Genomic DNA, 22,963 nt, shown 5'->3' on the forward strand with positions numbered 1-22,963 from the left:
TACAGGTTAACTAATATCGCTGCGCGTCTTTATTCCTAGCAAAATAAAACAGTATTGCGTTAGTTGCCATCCAGCCGGATGTACGGTTGGTGACTAGAAGGAAAACTTAAGTTTGTGCGAGAATGTTTTGCTTCCTCCTTTATCGAAGAAGTAACAAAGAAGGTGAAGTATGAAACATCCTATATAATAATTTTCCTTCCGAGGGTCGACCATGGCCCAACAAACACGCGCGCGAAAAGTAACCCTTATTCGAATGATGCTTGATTCAATGTCGCTACTAATTCAAAATCAGAAAAATGGGCCTGTTAAGCAAAACCGACCCTTCTGTGCGTTGTTGTTGGAATTTTGTGCTGTTAGTGTGTGTAAGAGTGAGATAAAGAAATAGGGAGAGGTAGAACGATAAAATGAGAGAGAAAGAGAGAGACATACAGTAAAGATAGAAGCTGACATAGTGGGAAAAAGAGAGATAAAAATGGAATGTATGACAAGGCGAGAGAGAAAAATAGACAGAGAGAGAGATAATAAGAGAGAGAGAGAGAGAGAGAGAGAGAGAGAGATAAATAGACAGAGAGAGAGATAATGAGAGAGAGCGAGACAGTGTGAATGCGATGGTAGATGTGGTTGGCAAAGTGAGAAAGAGTGGATGGGAGATGGGAGATGGGAGATGAAAAATGGGAGATGGGAGATGGAAGATGGGAGATGGTTGATGGGCTGTTCATGGTGGTTGGTGAAAGGTTGGTCGTGGTTGGTGGGCAGTTGTTGGTGGTTGGTGGGCGGTTCGTGGCGGTTGGTGGGCGGTTCGTGGCGGTTGGTGGGCGGTTGGTGGTGGTTGATGGGCGGTTGGTGGTGGTTGATGGTGGTGGGTGGATGGTCATCAGTGGAGGTAGATGGGTGGTGGGAGGAGGGAGGTAGGAAATGGGCGGTGGAAGGTGAGAGGGTAGAGTTGGGTAAGTAAGGGACATAGAGTGGTGAACAAAGAAAGAGAGGTATTGGGTGAGAAAACGAGAATGAAAGAAAAAGAGAGTGAGAGTGAGAGGAGAGAGGGAGGGAGAGCGAGAATGCGAGCGGCATAGGACGATATGTCCGAGCTGTGCGAGCAGGTAGCTTTACCTTCCAAACGGGTGTATAATACTCCCGCGAATGTCAGTTTTGCTGTCATTTTTTTTGTTTTGTTTCGTATCGACGCTCCTATTCGTGAGCCGATCCAAATGAAAGCGCATTCAGTGTTGATTTGAATGTTTAACTGTAACAAATTACAGAGAGGTAATGTGTTCACCGAAATCTTTTGAACAAACATTAAATATCATCACAAACAACTATTTTCCATCGGCTTGCAAGCAATACCAGTTGCGCAAATTTTTGCAAATCTATTTGTCACTCGACGACCGAAAACACATTTGCGCAGATTTTGACAGTTTATTGACTATCTGACATTTTACCGTTTGCAAAGGTTGCAGTACCCGGTTGCATGTGCTGTGTGGCACAGAAACTGGTACAATATGCTGTACCCACACAACACGAAGTCGTATAAAGTTGAATAAATTGAATCTCATATTAGTATATTTCGAATCGGAATCGCATTATGCATAGACAATGTACGAGCAATGTATATTCTTTGTTGCATATGATGCCGATTAAGAATGTAATACGATTTTCTTTATGCATACGTACAGATATACGAACAATGTACGGCTGATGTATATCGTAAGTCGTATATGATGCCGACTTAGAAAATATACGACTAAACATATACATTTTGAACAATGTACGGTTAGCGCCTCCACTTTTGTACGTTTAGGCATTATTTTAGCATCATTTACGATTCAATCATATTGCATAGAAGTACGATTATTTCAAGTTGATATTCGATTTACATGCATATGTGTTGTGTGGGTAATTCGGTTCAAGTCCCTGTCTTCGAAAAACCTTCTACTAACCGAGCTGTTCGATAGACGCGTTTGGTTTTTTGGTTACATTTTGCGATATAACAGTGCTTTTGCATACATATCGATGGGGGCTTCAATTCAAGGGACACATCTTGCGCGTGAAGATCGGGCGCTGGTCGAACAGAGAGAGGGTCAGATTATTTCATAATTTTTTATCCCGCAATTCGTATTTGTATTTGAACCCACTTATCGCTCGGCAATTGTCAACACAATATACCTTCTGCGGAAAGACCTAGAAACTGTAACGGGGACGGCATGGAACCAACAATGGGACGGTAGGAGAGCCAGGGACTGCTGACGGGCCAGGTACCTGGTAATTGGCCATAATGCTAGACATGGGTGTATGAAATGTACAGTAGTTGGAATCTTTCATCAAACATCTCGGACCGTCACTTTTGTTGGCGTGAACGATCCTTTACCCAGGCAACATTTCGCTATGGAAAATGACCGCTGCTTTTCTGTGGAGTGTTCAGCTGCTTTTCCTTTTAAAGCAGCTCCGTTCATTCCGAAGCAGCACCGCAGTTCATGAAATAATTAAAGTGTCTCGACTGTAGAAAGCCGCTGTAAGCTTTGCCACGAGATGCCGCTGTAAGCTTTGTTTTGAAACTTTGCAAAAAAAAGCCTTTTCCACAACTCTTGTTCCGTTTGTTCTTTTTTCTTCTGTTCTGTTCTGCCTTTCTCGTTCTGCTGCCTCGCTCCCCTCGGCGGTCCTCTTGTAACCTCCTGATGTGTTCTGCTCGCCTGGTAGCAGGTGTTCCGCCGTTGCTTCGGCTTTAGGGGTTGATATGTTGCCTGAGGGTGAAAGATGTATATATTTGTCTTTGTTATTAAAGTTTTTACTTACCATTTGATTCTGCCAGTCCGAAGCGTGTGGGGTGTTAATCTCGAATTGTTCCAGTAGTCCACCGAGATTCTTGTACACTCTCGGGTTCAACTAGGGTTTTCTTTGATCGCTTTGGTGTTTGCGTGACAGTACACGCACGCGTCGCTTGGTACACACACGTGTACAACGCACGCGCGTTGACCTTGTAAATAGAACCGCTAACAAGAACCAGCTGATTCTTGTTTTGCCACACTGGTGTGGCGACAACCGATCGCACCGTATGACTATCTTTGTTTTATTTTTTTGCGCAGCATTAAATATACATATGCGCATGGAATTTATTTGTGTTTTCATTACAGTTGTTCCTCACTTTTTTAACATGTAATAAAAGGTACTAAAATATGACCGCAAAATGTTTGATTTAAATTTCAATACAAACTGGCGCTAGGCGCAGTGTACTGCCGGCGTCATTAACAGCGACCAAGTTGCATGTTTTTTGTGTAACATGTGCTTTATACGTTAAGAACATGCAAAACGAAAGTGGATGCGGAGCAAAGAACAATACGAATGATCAAAGATGTACTTTTTCCTCCACGAGGAACTTTGCTTCATACCTAGCTTGCAATATGTTACAGATAAGTAATCACTTTTACAAAGATAGGCCATGCCAAAATCTGGTTAAAAAGAATTGCACAGCCTACCCACATCCACTACATCCAAGTCACTGCTAGTTGCAATGATTTTTTCTTTCAGATTCCGATGTCGCATCGCATTTTTTCATTGCTTAGCATTTGATTGTTTCATGAGATTACGTCTTTTGGAAACTAGTAAAGATCTACACATAAATCTATAAACCAATTGGAGACAGCATTCGGAAGTAACGGATAAAAATCTAGCTCTTATCAAAAGCTACTTTTGTGTGCAAAATGCGCTCCAACATCTTCTTCTGCCGGAGACATAATCGTTTCCCAGCATAAGGTGAAATCATGTATTGACAGTTTAAAAGAGAGCAGGTTAATGGCACTCCTTAGTCAAAATGCATTCGTTTTTTTAATGCTGGTAACCCTAATATAAATACATAAACTCGTGTAGCAACTGCTCAGGTGGATAGAAAATTAACCACTGCCGGACAAAGATTACCGTTACTTTGTGATTAACCTTTGATCTGAGAAACACGGCCTTAACGTTTCCATTAAAAAATAGACAAATTTTCGTCGACGATCAGAAAAAAATCAACTACGTGTATTGAATAAAGTAAATTTTATTGTAAGATTAAGATTTTAGTACTTTCAAAATAACTTCCGACGGCCAGTTGGCCTTGGCCGAAACTTTGGCATAGCCAACCAAACCAACCATGTAGGAATGTTTTCAGTTGTTGTAAATGTTTTTTTTTCGATTGGTTGTAGTTGATAGGCTTGAGGAAGGTTAGCAGTGTGTGATATTTCAATTATATTTAACCCGTTCAACTCCTCCGATCCTCTTTACATATGATTTACTATGGCTAGGTATGTCCAAACCACTGAATCGTGCTCTTTATCGCGTTTTCTGATAAAGTTGATTTATTCCGGAAGACACTGCACACTATACTCTTCTCCATGCGCCGGAAGTCTAAACAGGAAGAACAGCGACTTTGGGCAAATCCTTCTCGCTGATTTTCATCCACGATATGCCGTTCTATGGGAGTTTAGGGACCACAAAACACTTTAAAAATACTGTAACAAGCTTCAAAAGTAATATAAAGTACTAGGCTTTTTTACCACTTGTCTTCTTCTGGTTTTAAATAATCGTTGGTCACGTGGTCCGCTATTAAGCTGGATGTTAAACACAAAATCAAACGTAGATGGTTGATGTCAAACTTGTTCTAAATTTAAACGAAATGCTACTCTTTAATTTGCTTTTAACAGAAAGTAGCTAACGTGTTCCGCTTTTTCATGAAAAGTCGTTAAAATTTGTCTCATTTTTTAAATGCAAACGTTATTGTAATATTCCCGAAATGCAAACGTTTGTCACTAATCAAGATTTGATCGGTATAAGGACAGTCTATGTCGATTATTAAAAAAATTAAATGCCCCACTTTTGGATATCTTTCACGCCCGAAGATAAAACTCGAAAAAGATTTCTATATTTCAACTATCAAATGGCGAACATGAAACCCTAGCGTCGAACACCTCGCAATAATTGGCGTTCGAGATCATTGATTCAAATGATCAATGTATCGCTGGGATATATTTTTTATGTTTTGAATATAATGGACACACTTTGTGAATAGCCGAACATTTGTTAGTTTGATATGCATTCGTTTATTCACAGGTGTAAAACGTACAGCGGTAGCAATGGTAGCAACTGCGGGAGAAGAGTAAAAATTGAATGCGGGAGGAAAACAATCTCATCCGCCCTTCTTAGAACACAGCTTGAACCGGCAACTAGAAAACTTGTGATTTGTTTTTCTAGCGCTGGAATTGCTAATATGCATGTGCATTTGCATGCGGTAACAGATCGTTCGAATTGAATAATATTTGTCTATTTTCTCGTTGTCATTATAAGTATGTAACACACACACACACGATTTTGTAATAACGTATTACATTCCCACATATAGAAATTCTGTCGAAGGATTCTTTAATCTATCGAGTGTTGCTTTGAAGAGACCGCACGAGAATGCTTCGAATGCTTTTGAAATCATACATCTTTGATCATCTAAAACACAATCATTTCCGAGGCGATTGGGAAGATATAAATATTACTGCATAGGTATTTAGTGAGACTATCTTTTGTCTGAATGATGCAATTGGCTAGGAATAAACATTAAGGAGCTATTTTTGTTTTATTTCTTATCTTGTGTGGGCATCGACAACAAATTTGAAAGCGTAAATGTTGTTTACGGTTAGAATGTTCTACCGTTGGTGGCAGCGCCGCTGCCATCCAAAGTTCAAAAATACGCTTTCCGTTCAAACTGTAACGGTTTATGCTTTCCATCCGTCGCTTTATTTCATTTTTCATGCAAAGTTTCACTCAAGAGCGGGATGAAAAATTTCGGCGCTGCAGCGCGAATGCGACGGAGCATAAGTCAGTCGCTGCGTCTCGCTCCGATCCACGGGGATAGGCCAGGGTTCATTCAAAATTGGTAGTAGGGTAAGAACCGATGCTGCATTTCGCGAGGGGGCGTATGAGCTTCATTACAAAGTTCGTTCGCCCTTGTTGGATTTACAAGGATTCAACATAGTAGAAGACGTCATTGTTGGTGACCGTCTTCACCTCATAGATTTAGGAGTGATGAGAAAATTGTTGTATGGATGGGCGTATGGAAAGTGGGGTGCTGAAAAATGGTCGGAGGGAACCTATGGGGTTATTTCCGATCATCTGACTCGCATAAACTTGCCATCGGAAATCCATCGCAAATTTAGAACTTTGGATGATTTGAAGCATTGGAAGGGTTCTGAATATGCATCTTTTCTTCATTATGGTAGTGTTGTTATTCTGAATGAAAAAATAAGTCCAGTTGCATATGAACACTTTATGCTTCTTTATTGTGCGGTTACTCTTTTATCATCAAGCGTGTACCAGTGCTATTGGGATGAAGCTAATGAAATGTTAAAGAAGTTTGTTTCCGATTATAAAGTAGTATATGGGGATGGTTACGTAAGCAGTAACATACATAACTTGTTACATGTTGCTGATGAGGTTCAAAGACTCGGTCCGTTGCATTCTTTAAATGCATACCCATTTGAAAATGAGCTGCAGCACATGAAAAAACTTTTGAGAAATGGACGATCAAACCTGGAGCAATTTATTAATCGCCTTTCTGAACTGGATAGCTTCAACATCCCCAAACAGCTTATGAGCCCTGCCAATGTATTTTTAAAAGAGAACCAAAACAATGTTAACCGCCGTTTAAACACGCCTGGAATTCCAGGTGGCGGGAACGGGAAAAAGTAGCCCAGATTCGACAAAATATCCAGCGGGAACGAGCTTATTCGCCCGATCTGTCAAAGTGAAGCTTTGTTTACGTTTTAGTTTGTTTACGTGATCTAAATTGGCGGCAGGTAAAAGTGGAATTGTGAGTCATTATCAAATATAAAGTTTATGAATGGTGTTGTTGAGTTCCTCCTCCAAAATTTTGCGTCGAAGACTACTCGCATTTTGGTTTCTCTCCAACAACATCGGCCGCATCCATATACGTTGCCCATACCGACGTTGTTGTAGCAAGCGAATGAAACTTTTCATGAAACGTTTCAATTAAGCAAATGCGTCCGTTCCCGCCGGGTCGTAGTTTCGCGTTTTTTAAACATAGCGGGAACGAAATCCGTTTTTTTCATATGGAGTTTCCCGTCGTCCAGCGGTATTCCCGCGGGACGGCGGGAATATTCGTGCGAATACCGCTGTGTCTAGCCGTCGCTTTACGTTGTATGTGAGAGATTTTATGTTGACTAAAGGTAATCGTGATGGTTGGTTTCGTAGCACACAAAATGATATTATTCAGTATTGGACAGCTACAAAACCATCACCTTCGGTAGTCTCAATCTATGGGAAAAAAATAAAACAACGTCAACCAGCTTATACAGCACCATTTGCGGCTGAACTAATGTTAAATTTTAAAGGGAATATAACAAATGTTTCGAATAATATGTCAGTATATCGTCCATGCCAGGTAAAATGCAAACTTGTGGTTGTTCCGTTTAACCAAACCGGAGACACATTATTTGTACCATTACTACACACATTGATAAATGGAGGAGTCTTATAATGAATTTATAAATTAAATAAAAAAAAAAAATATTTTTTACTGTTTTCCATAATCGATTTTACATCAATAAAATGTTCGGAATTAAATTTTAAAATCAACACACACGTGGTTAATTTAAGCTTCTTGCTTTGAATTCAAGTATATTTCATGATAACATAATCAAATAGCTTAGTCCTGCTTCGCCATATCTATTTCTACTGGGAGTATCTCCCTTGCTTTTGCCCGACTGACCGGCCGCCGTAGCCCTTGGAGGTTCAATCGCCATTTGGCAAATCGAAGCTTCCTCATAAAAAACTGCTCCATAAAACGATCGGTTAAAAAGCCGCTGTTTTCAGAACCCAACTCGCGGAACAGGTTTATAACATTGAGGCTTTTCATCAATGGTATCTTTGAAAACGGACGGCCTACACCTGTCCAGCTGCATTCAGCAAACAAATGCTTTGAAAATACAATATCTATTCCGTCATGCATTAGCATGTTTCCATGCACTGCACCGGAACAAACACGCATATAGTTCAGCATATTCAGCCGGAACTGCTCGTCGCTACCTAGGCGAGTGTCAAACGCCTCGAGTTCAGCCTGGGTTTGAAGAGGGCTGAATTTGAAAGGTACTTTCACACCTCTTGAGGGCCCAACACCAAGTACTTCAACTGCGAACTCAAAAGAGGTACGCATGCGCTTTTGTTCCGCTAGAACAGCGTCAAGCTTCTTTTCCAGCGCTTGCGTGTTACACGATCTTGAATGGTGGATGCTCGGTGGAGATGCCTCGCGATCTGTGGTTCGTACAGATGGTAAATCGGGTTGTATATCGGGTGTGTGGATAGCTGGTGTACATTCTTCTTCTGTGTCGAGTTCAAGGTGTGTAATTATTTATACCGGTGAGGTGGAAGAAGTGGGTGCTACTATGGCTGGTGTACTATTATCGGCATTGGCAATGTATCCTGTTGGTATCCTATTGGTATTAGCCGGGTGTATTATTGTGCTCACTGCGTTAAAATTGGAATTGGTATAAAGATCAATAACGATTGGAGCTGGTGTTTGAGAACAAGTAACTGTTATGCCTCGATTCTGCATATGTTCTTGAAGAGAGTGAAACTGAAAAGAAGTAGTATGTCATAAATATGCTATAAAAACTCTCTTGTTTCTTCTTCTTCTTACCGTATCCATCTTCTTGCTAAAAATAGTCAATATATGCAATAAGTATGTCCGAAAAAGTTGGTCGCAAAAGTAATACTTTAAATTTCACTGTCTGTGAACAAGCAGTAGCTACTCCAGTCACCTCTGCAAAACTGAGCCTTCAAGCAACCAAAAACGTTTGTGCCGCCAGTCTGGCTTGCATAATTATTTCAGAGAATTTCATATTATAGGAAAAATTCAAGGAAGTAAAACAGTGCAGAGAAACAGTGTTGTGTCAAGCTGCTTCTAAACCCCAACATGGCGTCATTGTCCATCAATCAATAAGTTTTAACGATCTCTTCATAGGAGACTCCGAATGATACGAGTTCGTGGTTGATAAAAAGTGACTTTTTAGCTACAGATCTCAGGAGGTGTCGGTGGCCGAGCATGATTTGTTCTATACTTTCAGTTTGACGAGACTCTACACGATCGTGGAATCGAATCCAAGCAGAACCACACCGGATTGCAGAAGTGTTACACGCATGAGAACGAAAAGGAGGGCAGAAACGTTCAACGGATAAGTAGGAAAAAACCTGACCCTGACCCTGACTGACCACAGACAAGACTTCAGTACGCCTTAGAACGGACAAACCCAATTGAACACGAGAACAGGTGCGAGCGAGCGAGAAGTAGAAGCATCAAGAAGATGGTGAGGGTTGAGGTGGTAACGAAGAGCGAAAGGTGAACAATAAAAAACAACTTTTTTCCATTCGAAAAAATGCGCGCTACTGGGTGAATTGATATTTTGCTGGAGTGAATTCTCGATGAATTTTCATGAACACCGGATGTGTATAGCAAAGGCTAGTGCAACTGCTACAGCAATTCTTATAGATACTTCGTTTTATGGGTGTATGCGGGTGAATTGCGTTCATTTTGGCTGGCTGGGATGGGCTATTCGAAAATATAAACCGTACTTACTAGGCAATGAATTTATATTGTATACGGATCACTAACCACTACCCCACCAACATTTCGCTATGGAAAATGACCGCTGCTTTTCTGTGAAGTGTTCGGCTACTTTTCCTATTAAAGCAGCTCCGTTCATTTCTGATGCAGCACCGGAGTTCATGAAATAATTGAAGCGTATGAAATAATTAATGAAATAATTCAACAAATTTAAGCATTGTTTTGAACCTTTGCAAAAAAATGTGAAAAAATTCAAAAAACATTTCACAACTCTTGTTCCGGTTGTTTCTCTTTCTTCTGTTCTGTTCTGCCTTTCTCGTTCTGCTGCCTCGCTCCCCTCTGCGGTCCTCTTGTAACCTCCTGATGTGTTCTGCTCGCCTGGTAGCAGGTGTTCCGCCGTTCCTTCGGCTTTGGGAGTTGATATGTTGCCTGAGGGTGAAAGATGTATATATTTGTCTTTGTTATTAAAGTTTTTACTTACCATTTGATTCTGCCAGTCCGAAGCGTGTGGGGTATTAATCTCGAATTGTTCCAGTAGTCCACCGAGATTCTTGTACACCCTCGGGTTTAACTAGGGTTTTCTTTGACTGCTTTGGTGTTTGCGTGACAGTACACGGACGCGTCGCTTGATACACACATGTGTATAACGCACGCGCGTTGACCTTGTAAATAGAACCGCTAACAAGAACCAGCTGATTCTTGTTTTGCCACACTCGTGTGGCGACAACCGATCGCACCGTATGATTATTTTTGTTATATTTTCGCGCAGCATTAAATATACATATGCGCATGGAATTTCTTTGTGTTATCATTACAGTTGTTCGTCACATTTTTAACATGTAATAAAAGGTACTAAAATATGACCGCAAAATGTTTGATTTAAATTTCAATACAAACTGACGCTAGGCCCAGTGTACTGCCGGCGTCATTAACAGTGACCAAGCGCTTAAGTTGCATGTTTTTTATGTAACATGTGCTTTATACGTTAAGAACATGCAAACCAAAAGTGGATGCGGAGCAAGAACAGTACGAATGATGAAAGATGTACTTTTTCCTCTACGAGGAACTTTGCTTCATGCTTGATCGCAAAATACGAGGAACTTTTTCCTCTACGAGGAACTGTGCTTCATATCTAGCTTGAAATATATTACAGATAAGAAATTACTTTTACAAAGATAGGCCATGCCAAAATCTGGTTAAAAACTAACTGCACAGCTTACCTACATCCACTACATCCAACTGCAAGTTGCAATGATTTTTTTTTTCAGATTTCGATGTCGCCTCGCATTTTTCATTGCTTAGCATTTGATTGTTTCATGAGATTACGTCTTTTGGAAACTAGTAAAGATCTACACATAAATCTATAAACCAATTGGAGACAGCATTCGGAAGTAACGGATAAAAATCTAGTTCTTATCAAAAGCTACTTTTGTGTGCAAAATGCGCTCCAACATCATCTTCTTCTGCCGGAGACATAATCGTTTCCCAGCATAAGGTGAAATCATGTATTGACAGTTTAAAAGAGAGCAGGTTGATGGCACTCCTTAGTCAAAATGCATTCGTTTTTTTAATGCTGGTAACCCTAATATAAATACATAAACTCGTGTAGCAACTGCTCAGCTGGATAGAAAATTAACCACTACCGGACAAAGATTACCGTTACTTTGTAATTAACCTTTGAACTGAGAAACACGGCCTTAACGTTTGCATAAAAAAATAGACAAATTTCGTCGACGATAAGAAAAAAGTCAACCCAGTATATGGAATAAAGTAAATTTTATTGTAAGATTAAGATTTTAGTACTTTCAAAATAACTTCCGACGGCCAGTTGGCCTTGGCCGAAACTTTGGCATAGCCAACCAAACCAACCATGTAGGAATGTTTTCAGTTGTTGTAAATGTTTTTTTTTCGATTGGTTGTAGTTGATAGGCTTGAGGAAGGTTAGCAGTGTGTGATATTTCAATTATATTTAACCCGTTCAACTCCTCCGATCCTCTTTACGCATGATTTACTGTGGCTATGTATGTCCAAACCACTGAATTGTCGTTATCGTGTTTTCTGATAAAGTGGATTTATTCCGGAAGACACTGCACACTATAACTTCTCCATACGCCGGAAGTCTTGACAGGAAGAACAGCGACTTTGGGCAAATCCTTCTCGCTGATTTTCAGCCACGATATGCCGTTCTATGGGAGTTTAGCGACCACAAAACACTTTTAATATACTGTAACAAGCTTCAAAAGTAATATAAAATACTAGGCTTTTTTACCACTTGTCGCCATCCGGATTTAAATAATCGTTTGTCACGTGGTCCGCTATTAAGCTGGATGTTTAACACACAATCAAACGTAGATGGTTGTTGTCAGACTTGTTTTAAATTTAAACGAAATGCTACTCTTTAATTTGCTTTTAACAGAAAGTAGCTAACGTGTTCCGTTTTTTCATGAAAAGTGGTTAAAATTTGTCTCATATTTTAAATGCCAACGTTATTGTAATATTCCCGAAATGCAAACGTTCGTCACTAATCAAGATTTAATCGGTATAAGGACAGTCTATGTCGATTATTTTAAAAATAAAACGCCCCACTGTTGGACCTCTTTCACGCCCGAAGATAAAACTCGAAAAAGAATTCTATATTTCAAATATCAAATTGCGAACATGAATCTTTAACATCAAACACCTAGCAATAGTTGGCGTTCGAGATCCATGATTCAAATGATCAATGTATCGCTGGGATATATTTTTGATGTTTTGAATATAATGGACACACTTTGTGAATAGCCGATCATATGTTAGTTTGATATGCATTCGTTTATTCACAGGTGTGAAACGTGCAGCGGTAGCAATGGTAGCAACTGCGGGAGAAGAGTAAAAATTGATTGCGGGAGAAAAAAATATCGCATCCACCCTCCTTAGAACATAACTTAAGCCAGCAACTAGCAAACTCGTAATATGTTTTTGTAGCGCAGGAATTGCTGATATGCATGTGCATGTGCATGCACAAACAGATCGTTCCAACAGATCTAACAGATAAATATCATCAATAAATTGAATAATATTTGTCTATTTTCTCGTTGTCATTATAGGTATGTAACACTTATACGATTTTGTAATAACGTAAATGAAAACATACCCACATATAGAAATTATGTAGAAGGATTCTTTATTCTATCGAGTGTTGCTTTGAAGAGACCGCACGAGAATGCTTCGAATGCTTTGGAAATCATACATTTTGGACTAAAACACAATCAATTCTGAGGCGATTGAGATTATATAAATATTATTGCATAGGTATTTAGTGGAACTATCTTTTGTCTGAATGATGCACTTGGCTAGGAATAACCATTAAGGAGCAATTTTGTTTTATTTCTTCTCTTTTTTGTGCATCGATAATAGATTTGAAAGCGTCAATGTTGTTTACATTGGAAAATGTTCTACCGTTGGTGGCAGCGCTGGTGCCGGTAAATAAACTTTCCGTTCAAACTGTAACGGTTTATGCTTTCCATCCGTCGCTTTATTTCATTTTTCATGCAAAGTTTCACTCAACAGCGGGTTGAAAAATTTCGGCACTGCAGCGCGAATGCGACAGAGCATAAGTCAGTCGCTGCGTCTCGCTCCGATCCACGGGGATAGGCCTGAGTTCATTCAAAATTGGTAGTAGGGTAACCTTTATAAAAAGTTCATCCTATATAATAATTTTCCTTCCGAGGGTCGACCATGGCCCAATAAACACGCGCGCGAAAAGTAACCCTTATTCGATCGAAGTCTGATTCGATGTCGCTACTAATTCAAAATCAGAAAACTGGGCCTGCTAAACAAAACCGACCCTTCTGTGCGCAATTGTTGGAATTTTGAGTTGTAAGTGTGTGTAAGAGTGAGAGAAAGAAATAGGGAAAGGTGGAACGAGAAAGTGAGAGAGAAAGAGAGAGACATACAGTAAAGATAGAGGCAGTCATAGTGGGATAAAGAGAGACAAAAATGGAAAGTATGACAAGGTGAAGCATAGGGATAGGGATAGATATAGCCAGAGAGCGAAAGAGAGAGAGAGAGATGAATAAAAAGGGAGAGAGATTATGAGAGAGAGACAGTGTGAATGCGATGGGAGATAGGAGATGGGACATGGGAGATGGGAGATGGGAGATGGGTGATTTGTGGCAGGAGGTTTGTGGTTTGTGATGGGAGATGGTAGGTATGTTGGTGGGAGGTGAAAGATGAGAGTTGGGAGGTGGGAGGTGGGAGGTGGGTGCTGGGTGGTGGGTGTTGGGTGGTGGAAGGTGGGAGGTGGTAGATGTTAGATGTGAAATGGGAAATGTAAGATGGAGATGGGGAGAGAGAGAGAGAGAAAAAGAGAGAGAGAGAGAGAGAGAGAGAGAGATAGAGGGAGAGAGAGAAAGACAGGGAAAGACAGACAGAGGGAAAGACAGAGAAAAAGAGAGAAAAGAGAGAGAGAGAGAAATTCAACGGCATTGGACGGTATGTCCGAGTTCACTTCGCGATTATGTGAGAGGAAGTGAGAACAATCACGCTCGCATACAGGATTAGCTTATAACGCAGCCAATCGATTCGTATTCTAATCTCAATGCTTGTGTTTGTGGATCTACGAATACAAGAAAACAAAAGAAGAATGCGAGAAGTGGGGACCGCTATCCACGGCAGAGTAGACGGACGACCGATCCGAGAGTACTGTTGTTCGGACAGGTAGCTTTACCTTCCGCGAAACGAACAAGGCAAGAGATGGGGGTCGTTCCTTCCGCGAAACACAGGAAATGCGGGATAGAAAGCGGCAGAGTGTGCCGAACTGCGCCTTTCGCGAATCGTCACACACATGGAAGGAATTCTTCATTACAAACGCAAGAAGGAGAAACTGATACGTGGGGAATAGTGAGCCCCAGAATTTGCAGCGAATGCGGCACGGATGGCATGGAGAGAGAAGGAGGTGCAAAGCAATTGACATCTCTGAATTGTTTTAATACTGTTTGAGAGGATTCTTACAATTGGCCGAAACAATGCGCAATTCACATCGCATATCGCATTTACGGATTATCATGCGTAGTAGGAGTGTTATGCTTAGTTTACACGAGACGCAAAAAACATTTTTTTGTAAACCTTTTTTTCACACGCTGGCCGAAAAACAAATGTGCGCAGATTTTGACCGTTGACTGACTCACTAACAACATTTTACCGTTTGCAAAGGTTGCTTTGCGGTTCATGTAAGCTAAGCATAAAAAGTGGTGCAACCACAGGGCATGCGCTGTGGAGCACAGAAACTGGTACAATATGCTGTAACTCGGTACAAGTATCTGTCTTTGAAAAATTTCCTATTAACCGAGCTGTTTGATAGACGCGTTTAGTTTTTTGGTAACATTTTGCGATATAACAGTGTGTCAAAACGACAGGGCTGCATGCGTGATAGCGTGAGAATTGGGGAGTGAGAACGGGAACGCTCACTCGGGACTAATATTAGTTTAGAACTATATAGTTCAAATGTTTGAACCGGAGCCCGGGACGGAATATAAAAGGGAAACCCGAAAGGGACTGGGGGTTAGGATCAGGAAAACGGATGAATTAACTTAATTTTGACGAGTCAGTTGACAAAGTCTAAAATAATTAATCGCTTCGAACTTCTTCGAAATCCGCAAGTTGTAGTTACAACACAGTGCTTTTACATTTATGTCGATGGGGGCTTAAGTTAAAGGGATAAATTCTGTGCGCCAAGACCAGGCACTGGTCGAACAGGGAGAGGGTCAGAACTGCTCGGCAATTGTCAATACAATATACCTTCGGCAGAAATACCTAGAAACTGTAACGGGGACGACATGGAACCTTTAATGGACCGGTAGATGAGCCAGGAACTGCTGACGGGCCAGGTACCTGGCCTAAAAAACCTAGTTGAAAAATAATAGAATTCTACATTGGAGATTAGAGTTAGAAAACTACCAGTATAAAGTAGAGTATAAGCAAGGTAAAGCTAATGTCGTAGCGGACGCGCTTAGCAGGAAAGCTGAAGGCGTCGAAGTAAACGTCCAAGAGTCTGACGAAACTGTCCACTCTGCAGACACGTCAGATGATTACTTTATAAAGTCTAGTGAACGACCTGTAAACTATTATCATAACCAACTAATCTATCAAATTTCGGAACAAACCGATGATGTCTCAGAGACACCTTTCCCAACTTACAATAGAATAATTATAAAAAGACCAAATTTTGACGAAACCGCAATAGTAGAGACCCTGAAAAAGTATCATAATGGAAAACAAACAGCAATATTAGCTCCAGAAAATTTACTGAATCTAATTCAAATTTATTTTAAGAATCATTTTAGCAGCTCGGGTTATTTTGTAATAACGCACTTCCAAGTCGAAGACGTGGCATCTGTCGAGGAACAAAACAGATTGGTCACGAAGGAACACGAAAGAGCTCATAGAGGAATTAACGAGGTCGAAAACCAGCTGAAGAGAGCGTATTTCTTTCCGAAGATGCGCTGCCAGATAAAAGCTGTGGTGAATACATGCACTGTGTGTAATTCACACAAATACGAACGGAGGCCGTATAACATCAAAATATCACCGAGACCGGCTACTGGGAAACCCATGGAGCGTCTACACATGGATATCTTCAGCATTGATTCACGAAGTTTTCTGTCAATGGTCGACTCGTTTTCTAAATTTACACAAATGATCCCAACAGACTCCAAGAATTTAGTAGATGTTAAAGCAGCACTAGTAAAGTATTTTAGTAATTTCGGAATCCCTCTTGAAATCGTTACCGATCACGAAACGACATTTACGTCGGTACAGTTAAAAACATTTTTAAGCAATTTAGGAACTTCGCTAAAATACGCGTCATCATCAGAAAGTAATGGACAGGTCGAAAAAACTCACTCCACTATAATCTTCTTCTTCTTGGCGTAACGACCTTGTTGGTCATGCCTGCCCGTGAAGGGCTTACGAGACTTTTTACCCTATGTGTACGTGGATAGTCAGTCCTCTCATACAGGGGAGGGGTCCGGTCTCAGTTGGGATTCGAACCCACACCGTCGAGGTGGTGAGCCCCGGCGCTCATGGGCCGATTTTCTAACCGGCGCTACCGCTCGGCTGTCGCGGACCCCCTCCACTATAATAGAAATTCTAAATACGAACAAACACAAATTCCAAAATTCAAACACTTCAGAACTTATACTAATATCAGTTTCATTATACAATGCTACAGTTCACTCATCAACGGGCTACAGTCCTAACGAAATAATTTTCAACCAGTTACACGTTAAAGATCCCAAAAAAATACATGAGCAGGCTGAGAAAATATTCTCATCAGTTAGAACCAGCCTAGAGCTCTCTCGACAAAAACAAAGGATTCTTTCGATAGGAAAGAACAACCACCCGTAATAATCGAAAAACGTCCGTTTTTCCCCCCCCGGGAGGAATTATAAACTGGTATAAGTAGCCTAAGGTTAGTAAACTAATTGTCGTTACTGGCAACACGGCCACGCGCGGCGAAGCTAGCTGGGACATCGAGAGACCACGATCGCCCCTTTTTGATTCGAACCTCCGAGGGAGCAGGTCCAGTTAAGCGATTTATTATTCAAAGTTGGATAAAGTTTAGTTAAGGTTGGGTTTAATGAGAGTATAATAAATTTATAACGTTTTTTGAAAACATAATTATGTAGATAATAAAGTTCTTTTAAGTGTATCATAAAACACAGCAGATATAACACAACAATTGAATTTGCAAAGCGGTTGAGGGATTTTTGAAGGAGTAAGAAGTCGGAAGGAGAGGATATGGGAAGCAATAATTTTACATCGTCATCATACAGCAAGTGCCCGTTATTAGGCACCACACCAAACACCCTCGCTGACCTCCAGCAGGTTGCAAGTGAGGATTTCACGGGGGGCAAGAGCAAGGCCCGTAGGGCTAGAGGCCGCCGACAGAACCTTGCCAACGAAAACCGCTTGGAAAGTGCGTGGCGAAAAGTTTACAGAAGCCTTGAGGAGAGAAAACGGTCTCTGCGGTGAGAGATATGGAATGGGAAATGCGGGAGGAACCGCACCGGGTGCCGGATGTTAAAGTACCCCCAAACAAGAAAACACATCGAGGGAATTAAATTGTTTCTAGAAGTTTTCCTTCCATCCTTTTCACCATTGTCAACATGGGAAAGTAAAACCGAAATAACAAACATTTATTATTGACATGAATTTTTTAAATAATAAACTACTAAAAATATCGCGAATAATGAAAACCATCTTAACATGAACAACAAATAATAACATGGTATCCTTTTTTTGAAAAATTAAGTTCATATCAATAATTTTAACTTCCCTTTTTTGAAATTGAAGGCATTTCTGGCGTTCAAAAAAGTGCTCGAATCAATTTTTTTGACACCGCGCTGCGTTGTCATTCCCATACAAAACGAAAAAACCCACCATTTCTGGATTGAATACTTGACGCGGTATAAAAAGCTCTGGATCGGTAGAGCTAGATATACTACCCGCTAGGCGATTTCGAGTACTTTCCTCCATCCGCAACCACCCCTGACCTATACTTTGGATGTTGTGTACAAGACTCGGTGCATGCTTTCTCCCTTACACGGCCAGGCTATTTTTTGCTATCTTCCTCTTCTGTGTTATGAACGTACCGCTTCGATCCAACATGGTGTGTGAAACATGGCAGCCCGTGTCTGTACACTTGTGTGTTTCCTTGTGTAGGTACTAGAATTGCTCGACGATTCGGTGAAAATTTGACAAGTCCAAAGCGCCATTTGTAGTCAAGAGCTAGCCGGGCTAACGCGGTTGCGCACCAACGGCGCGGACACAAAGTTTTAAGAGAAAAGGACCCAAAAAAGGCTAAAGTGATTGCCGCAAAAGCAGCAAAAGAAGCAGCATTTCAGGAAGTCGACGGAGTGACCGGGGAATCTTCATCTGAGGCAGTAAAGACGGAGTCGGATGTTTCGGTGCAACCGGTGTCGCCAATCCTGGTCTTACTAAAGAGGGTAAGCACAAGCATGTCGTTGTTCAGTCCGTAGCAGTTTTTGTGCAGTATAATGAAATATAAATACATTTTTAGATGATTCGCCGGACAGACGAAAGCTTTCTTACACTGTGCCCGGGATATTCCTACACCCGATGTGTTCCTAGAATTCCTACATCGTATCGTTGCCGACAAACGTAATTAACGGTAGAAAGAAATAAGGTAAAGCAAAACGCAACCGGGCAATCCGTTTTACACCTTTTCCTGTAAATTAACATGTACTTTTTTATCCTTCGATCCCTCTTCTAGCGAATCCATCACCTCGAAGCTCTTCAAAGTGCACAATGTGTTTGCTACTGGCTTGGTCGAAGACCGGCTAACAGTGGTTGGTGTTGGTGATTGTAATGAGTTGTGCCATCATTCTGGTAAGTCTATCTTTGCAAAGTGTGTATTTAATATATCCGATTGAATTTGTAAGTGTCCAGTGAATATTCAATAAATTTTCCATAATTTTTCGAATTGGAGTCTGACATGTTTATTTTGCGCCACCAACCCGAAAGAAAACACTTTTCACAACTACATACATAAACCTGGGCTGCTCGTTCTCACTCACACACTCTCAAATAGCACAAATTGATGCACGCACACATCCCAATTTGCTTTTTTATTCGACTGCTCGAACGTCCTCCATCGTTCAACCGCGTGCAAGCTCCCATATAAAAACGTCCTCCCTTTACCCAGGCCCGAGGCCTGATGACACAAGTGGAGGACAACTTGCATGCGACCTCGCCTAGCGGGTACGGCAACCGCAGTCTATGTGGCGTGCTCGATTGACTGCGTGTAACGCGGCCTTCAGTCTGTCAAAGTTTAAACTAACGAAAAACGCGACGTCCAGAAGGTTCTTCCCACTATTCCTACAGAACGATATCGTATGATACTGTTCCTCTATATTTCAGTTGTGTTTCTACCATCGTTGCTGCATTTTCTTTCAGTTGAGTGTATTGAAACCATAAGATTCATCAGCCCTCGAAATGGATTCATTTACCAACCAACGGATGGGAATTTGTGATTTACCAGAAGAAGTGAGTTTTGATGAATGACACGTGTGTTGCGGTTCAACATCCTTTTGGTTTTTTAGCTCCTCGAAATAATGTTCGACTACTTGGGCGTATGCGATCTCAAAAATGCATCTTTGGTGTGTCGTCAGTGGTCACGCTTGGCATTTTTTGGTCGCAGAATGGATCGCGTCTGGCTGAACGTAGATAACTGGAAAAAAACCCACACAGGACAAGTCAGCGACAGTTTCGCCATATTATGCTCGGCAAAACCTGTAGAACAAGCGACGGGACATTCATTAAATGTTTGCGAAGTATCAAAAACTTTGTAGCGAGTGTAGATGGTTCGAAGATAGAAAAACCCTCGCAACTCGAGCACATTCTACCGGAGCTTCCAAAGTTGAAGGCTATAATGTTGAATAGGGGTGACGGTTTAAAGCGATTCCCGGTGTTTCAACATTTTTCTAAACTGATTATACCGAATTTTAAGTCAAACACATTCGAAGCAGTTGATATCTGCAGCATCGCTCCAAACCTGCAGAAAATCGTCATGGACTGCAAATCAAAATATGCTCTTAAAGTGTACAGGCACTTCGGCCATCAACTCAAATCGATGAAAGTATATGTTGGATCTTTCTTCGTACGTCCGTTTTCTGAAATAGTTTTTCCGGAACTACGAGACATTACTATCTACTGGATTGGTGCGGGTGACGGCATAAATAGGGCGTTCTTAGCTGGATCAAAACATCTTCACCGAGCTTCACTTCACTGTTACGTTAGTCAACCGATGTTGAACTGTTTGATGGAAAATTGTCGCGGTATTACTTTCCTTGCGATCCATTCGCACAGGATCGAATCATTATTCCTGATGTCAAATCTGACTAAGTTGAAGGGAACTTTAAAGACAGATGAAACCATTCTAAAAAAGGCCTGTTGAAAGTTGCAATATGTTTCGCTCTTTTCTTGCAGACCCTTCATTTGTATGGCACTATTTATGATAACGTGTTCGAGAAATGTAAACCGATTCCCTCATAGCAAGAACTGAAATGCCCAAGATTTTGGGATTGCAACAGATTGGAGTTTTTCAAAGGATTAGCAACGATAATGCCAAATATCAACTAGATGATTCTGCAAATGGAACATCGGGACTGTATTCAATGGGGTTACTGTATTGTACGTGGGGACTGTATTCAATTTATCTGCAATAACTTCTTATTGCTCAGGTGTTTAGAGATGACATCTAGATTTGCGGTACGTTAACCTATGGTCACAGCTTTGCGCAAGCGCATGCGGTTTCGTTTTTGAACTGTCTGTTTGATTTTTTAGTACAGAAACCGCAAGATCTTTCGTCTTCGCAAGATCCCTATCTCTCCCATGCGAAAAAATGCCACCGCATGCGGTTGCGCAAAGCTGTGACCACAGGTTTACACTTGTTATGTTTATTTTTTCCAACTGCGTTATATTATTTAAATTGAAATTAACAAATTAAATTTGTTACTGTATTTCAGGATCATTATGGATGGCTCTGTGAGGACTGATCTGGCTATGTGTTTTGTTAACAAGTTTATTAACGCGTCGGCGGTCTGTGATCGAAGAGAGCCTGTGCTCTCGGACGCGGATCCTTATATACTATCCCTAACTTCCTGTGGGCTCCAACGCAGTTGGCAGCCGTGGCCTGTTTCAGTTCAGTGTCCTGTGAGTGAATCTAGCTCCAGTCGATCGAGATGTCAAACCAAGATCACTACAGCTCCAATATTTGGATCGTTTACCTAATCTTGTTCAGTTGAACTTGTTATTTGATTATTTTTCCGATAATTTCTTCCAAAGTGTTCCATCAAACAAAATCAATGAACTATCTACAGCATCCAAGACGGTAAGGAAACGACCATCGACTTCAAGATTGACAAGAAGACTGTATGCTAATATTACTTTTCTCTTTTTATTTCAATTGGATATACGTTCTGCTTGCGGTTCTTGGTATACCAGCTTAATGACCTCTTAGTGATTCCTGAAGTGTTTCCGTCGCTGCACAAGCTTAAAATCTATCATCTTGCATCCATAACAAATGCAGCCATGGATAAACTACGTTCCGCATTGCCAGGGTGCATGATCCTTTCGAGCCCCTTTTATCACAAACTAGCTGATTAACCCGATTTCATCCGGGTAGAAATAAATTCCAAACTGAAGAGTGTTGGCATTCAGTATCAGTTTTCAGTTTTACTATCTTAAATTTTGCTATGTGCTGAAAATTTTAGTATTACCTTTTTTTAGTCGACCAAGCCATGTAAATATACATTTTGCATTCATTACTTAAATGTGCTTCCAGCTTAGTGCAAGCATTTGAAATTAATCCATTAAAGCAAGTATGAGACAAACTGTGCCTAAACCACAGTTGGACCAAAACAACAGATAATCGACGATTATTTAAGAGCACTTCTATCATCACCCCGCGATATTTACGGTGTTAGATAGCGTCTTTTTTTTAATCCGTCGTATCTGTCGTAAGGTGGCATCATAGTTTTTTAGATATTTTCTATCGTTTAGGTCAGGGGTCTCCAAACTACGACCCTCGCCTCCTTGGGTAAATGTGGCCTAACGCTACGGTTATTCCACCCAATGCGGCCCGCGTTAAAAAAAGTTTGGAGAACCCTGGTTTGGGTGATTGAAAATTATAGGCAGGAAGGAAGCATTAGAATGTTGGACATTTCGCACTTGAAAAATTGGCTTTCTTATAATTATGTTTGGTTGATTTGATTTGACCGATTTTGTATGATTGAGAATATTTATTACGTAGGAGAGATGAGATTGAGCACTCAAACTGTGACCAGTCGATTTAGTGACCCCAAATTGTACAAGAATGATACCCATATTGCATTGTAACCATTGTTGAGCTAGAAGGCAGGATGGTAGCCCCCCTTACCCCTTCCGCCAAATGGATGAAATATTATCACAATATGGCTACATGTTAAAATAGTATGTGGTCCAATTTTTGTAAGAACCCATTCCATAAATGACGAATTATTATTATTTTTCATCATTTTAAGCGATAGGTGTTCGAAAGGGGGGCAGGGAAGGAGGGCATTCGAAAGAATAAAAAATTAGCAACATTCCAGTAAAGTTTGGTACAGATAGACTTAGTAGATTTTGCGTAACATGATATGATAAGAATGCACTTTTTTTTCGTTAGAGCATTGCTATTTTTTTACTGAAGAGGAGAAGCGTAAAGGGAGTCTGAGGTAAGATTGAACATTAAGAGTGAAGCTATTCGATTTAAAGACCATAAATAACTCGAAATTGATACCCATATTGCATTTTTACTACTTTTGTGGTAGGGGGTAATATGAGAGC

At 40.7% G+C, this 22,963-nt stretch overlaps 1 protein-coding gene across 1 annotated transcript; it reads left to right on the forward strand.

The window, feature by feature from the left end:
• The first annotated feature begins 2,289 nt into the window (after positions 1 to 2,289).
• LOC131292361 (uncharacterized) lies at positions 2,290 to 19,394 on the forward strand. The gene is made up of 4 exons (XM_058320816.1): positions 2,290 to 2,369; positions 5,907 to 6,701; positions 7,159 to 7,279; positions 19,302 to 19,394. The coding sequence occupies exons 1-4, from the start codon at positions 2,290 to 2,292 to the stop codon at positions 19,392 to 19,394; spliced, it is 1,089 nt and encodes a 362-aa protein (XP_058176799.1).
• The last annotated feature ends 3,569 nt before the right edge of the window (positions 19,395 to 22,963 follow it).

Source organism: Anopheles ziemanni (genome assembly GCF_943734765.1).
Source record: "Anopheles ziemanni chromosome X unlocalized genomic scaffold, idAnoZiCoDA_A2_x.2 X_unloc_5, whole genome shotgun sequence".
NCBI lineage: Eukaryota > Metazoa > Arthropoda > Insecta > Diptera > Culicidae > Anopheles > Anopheles ziemanni.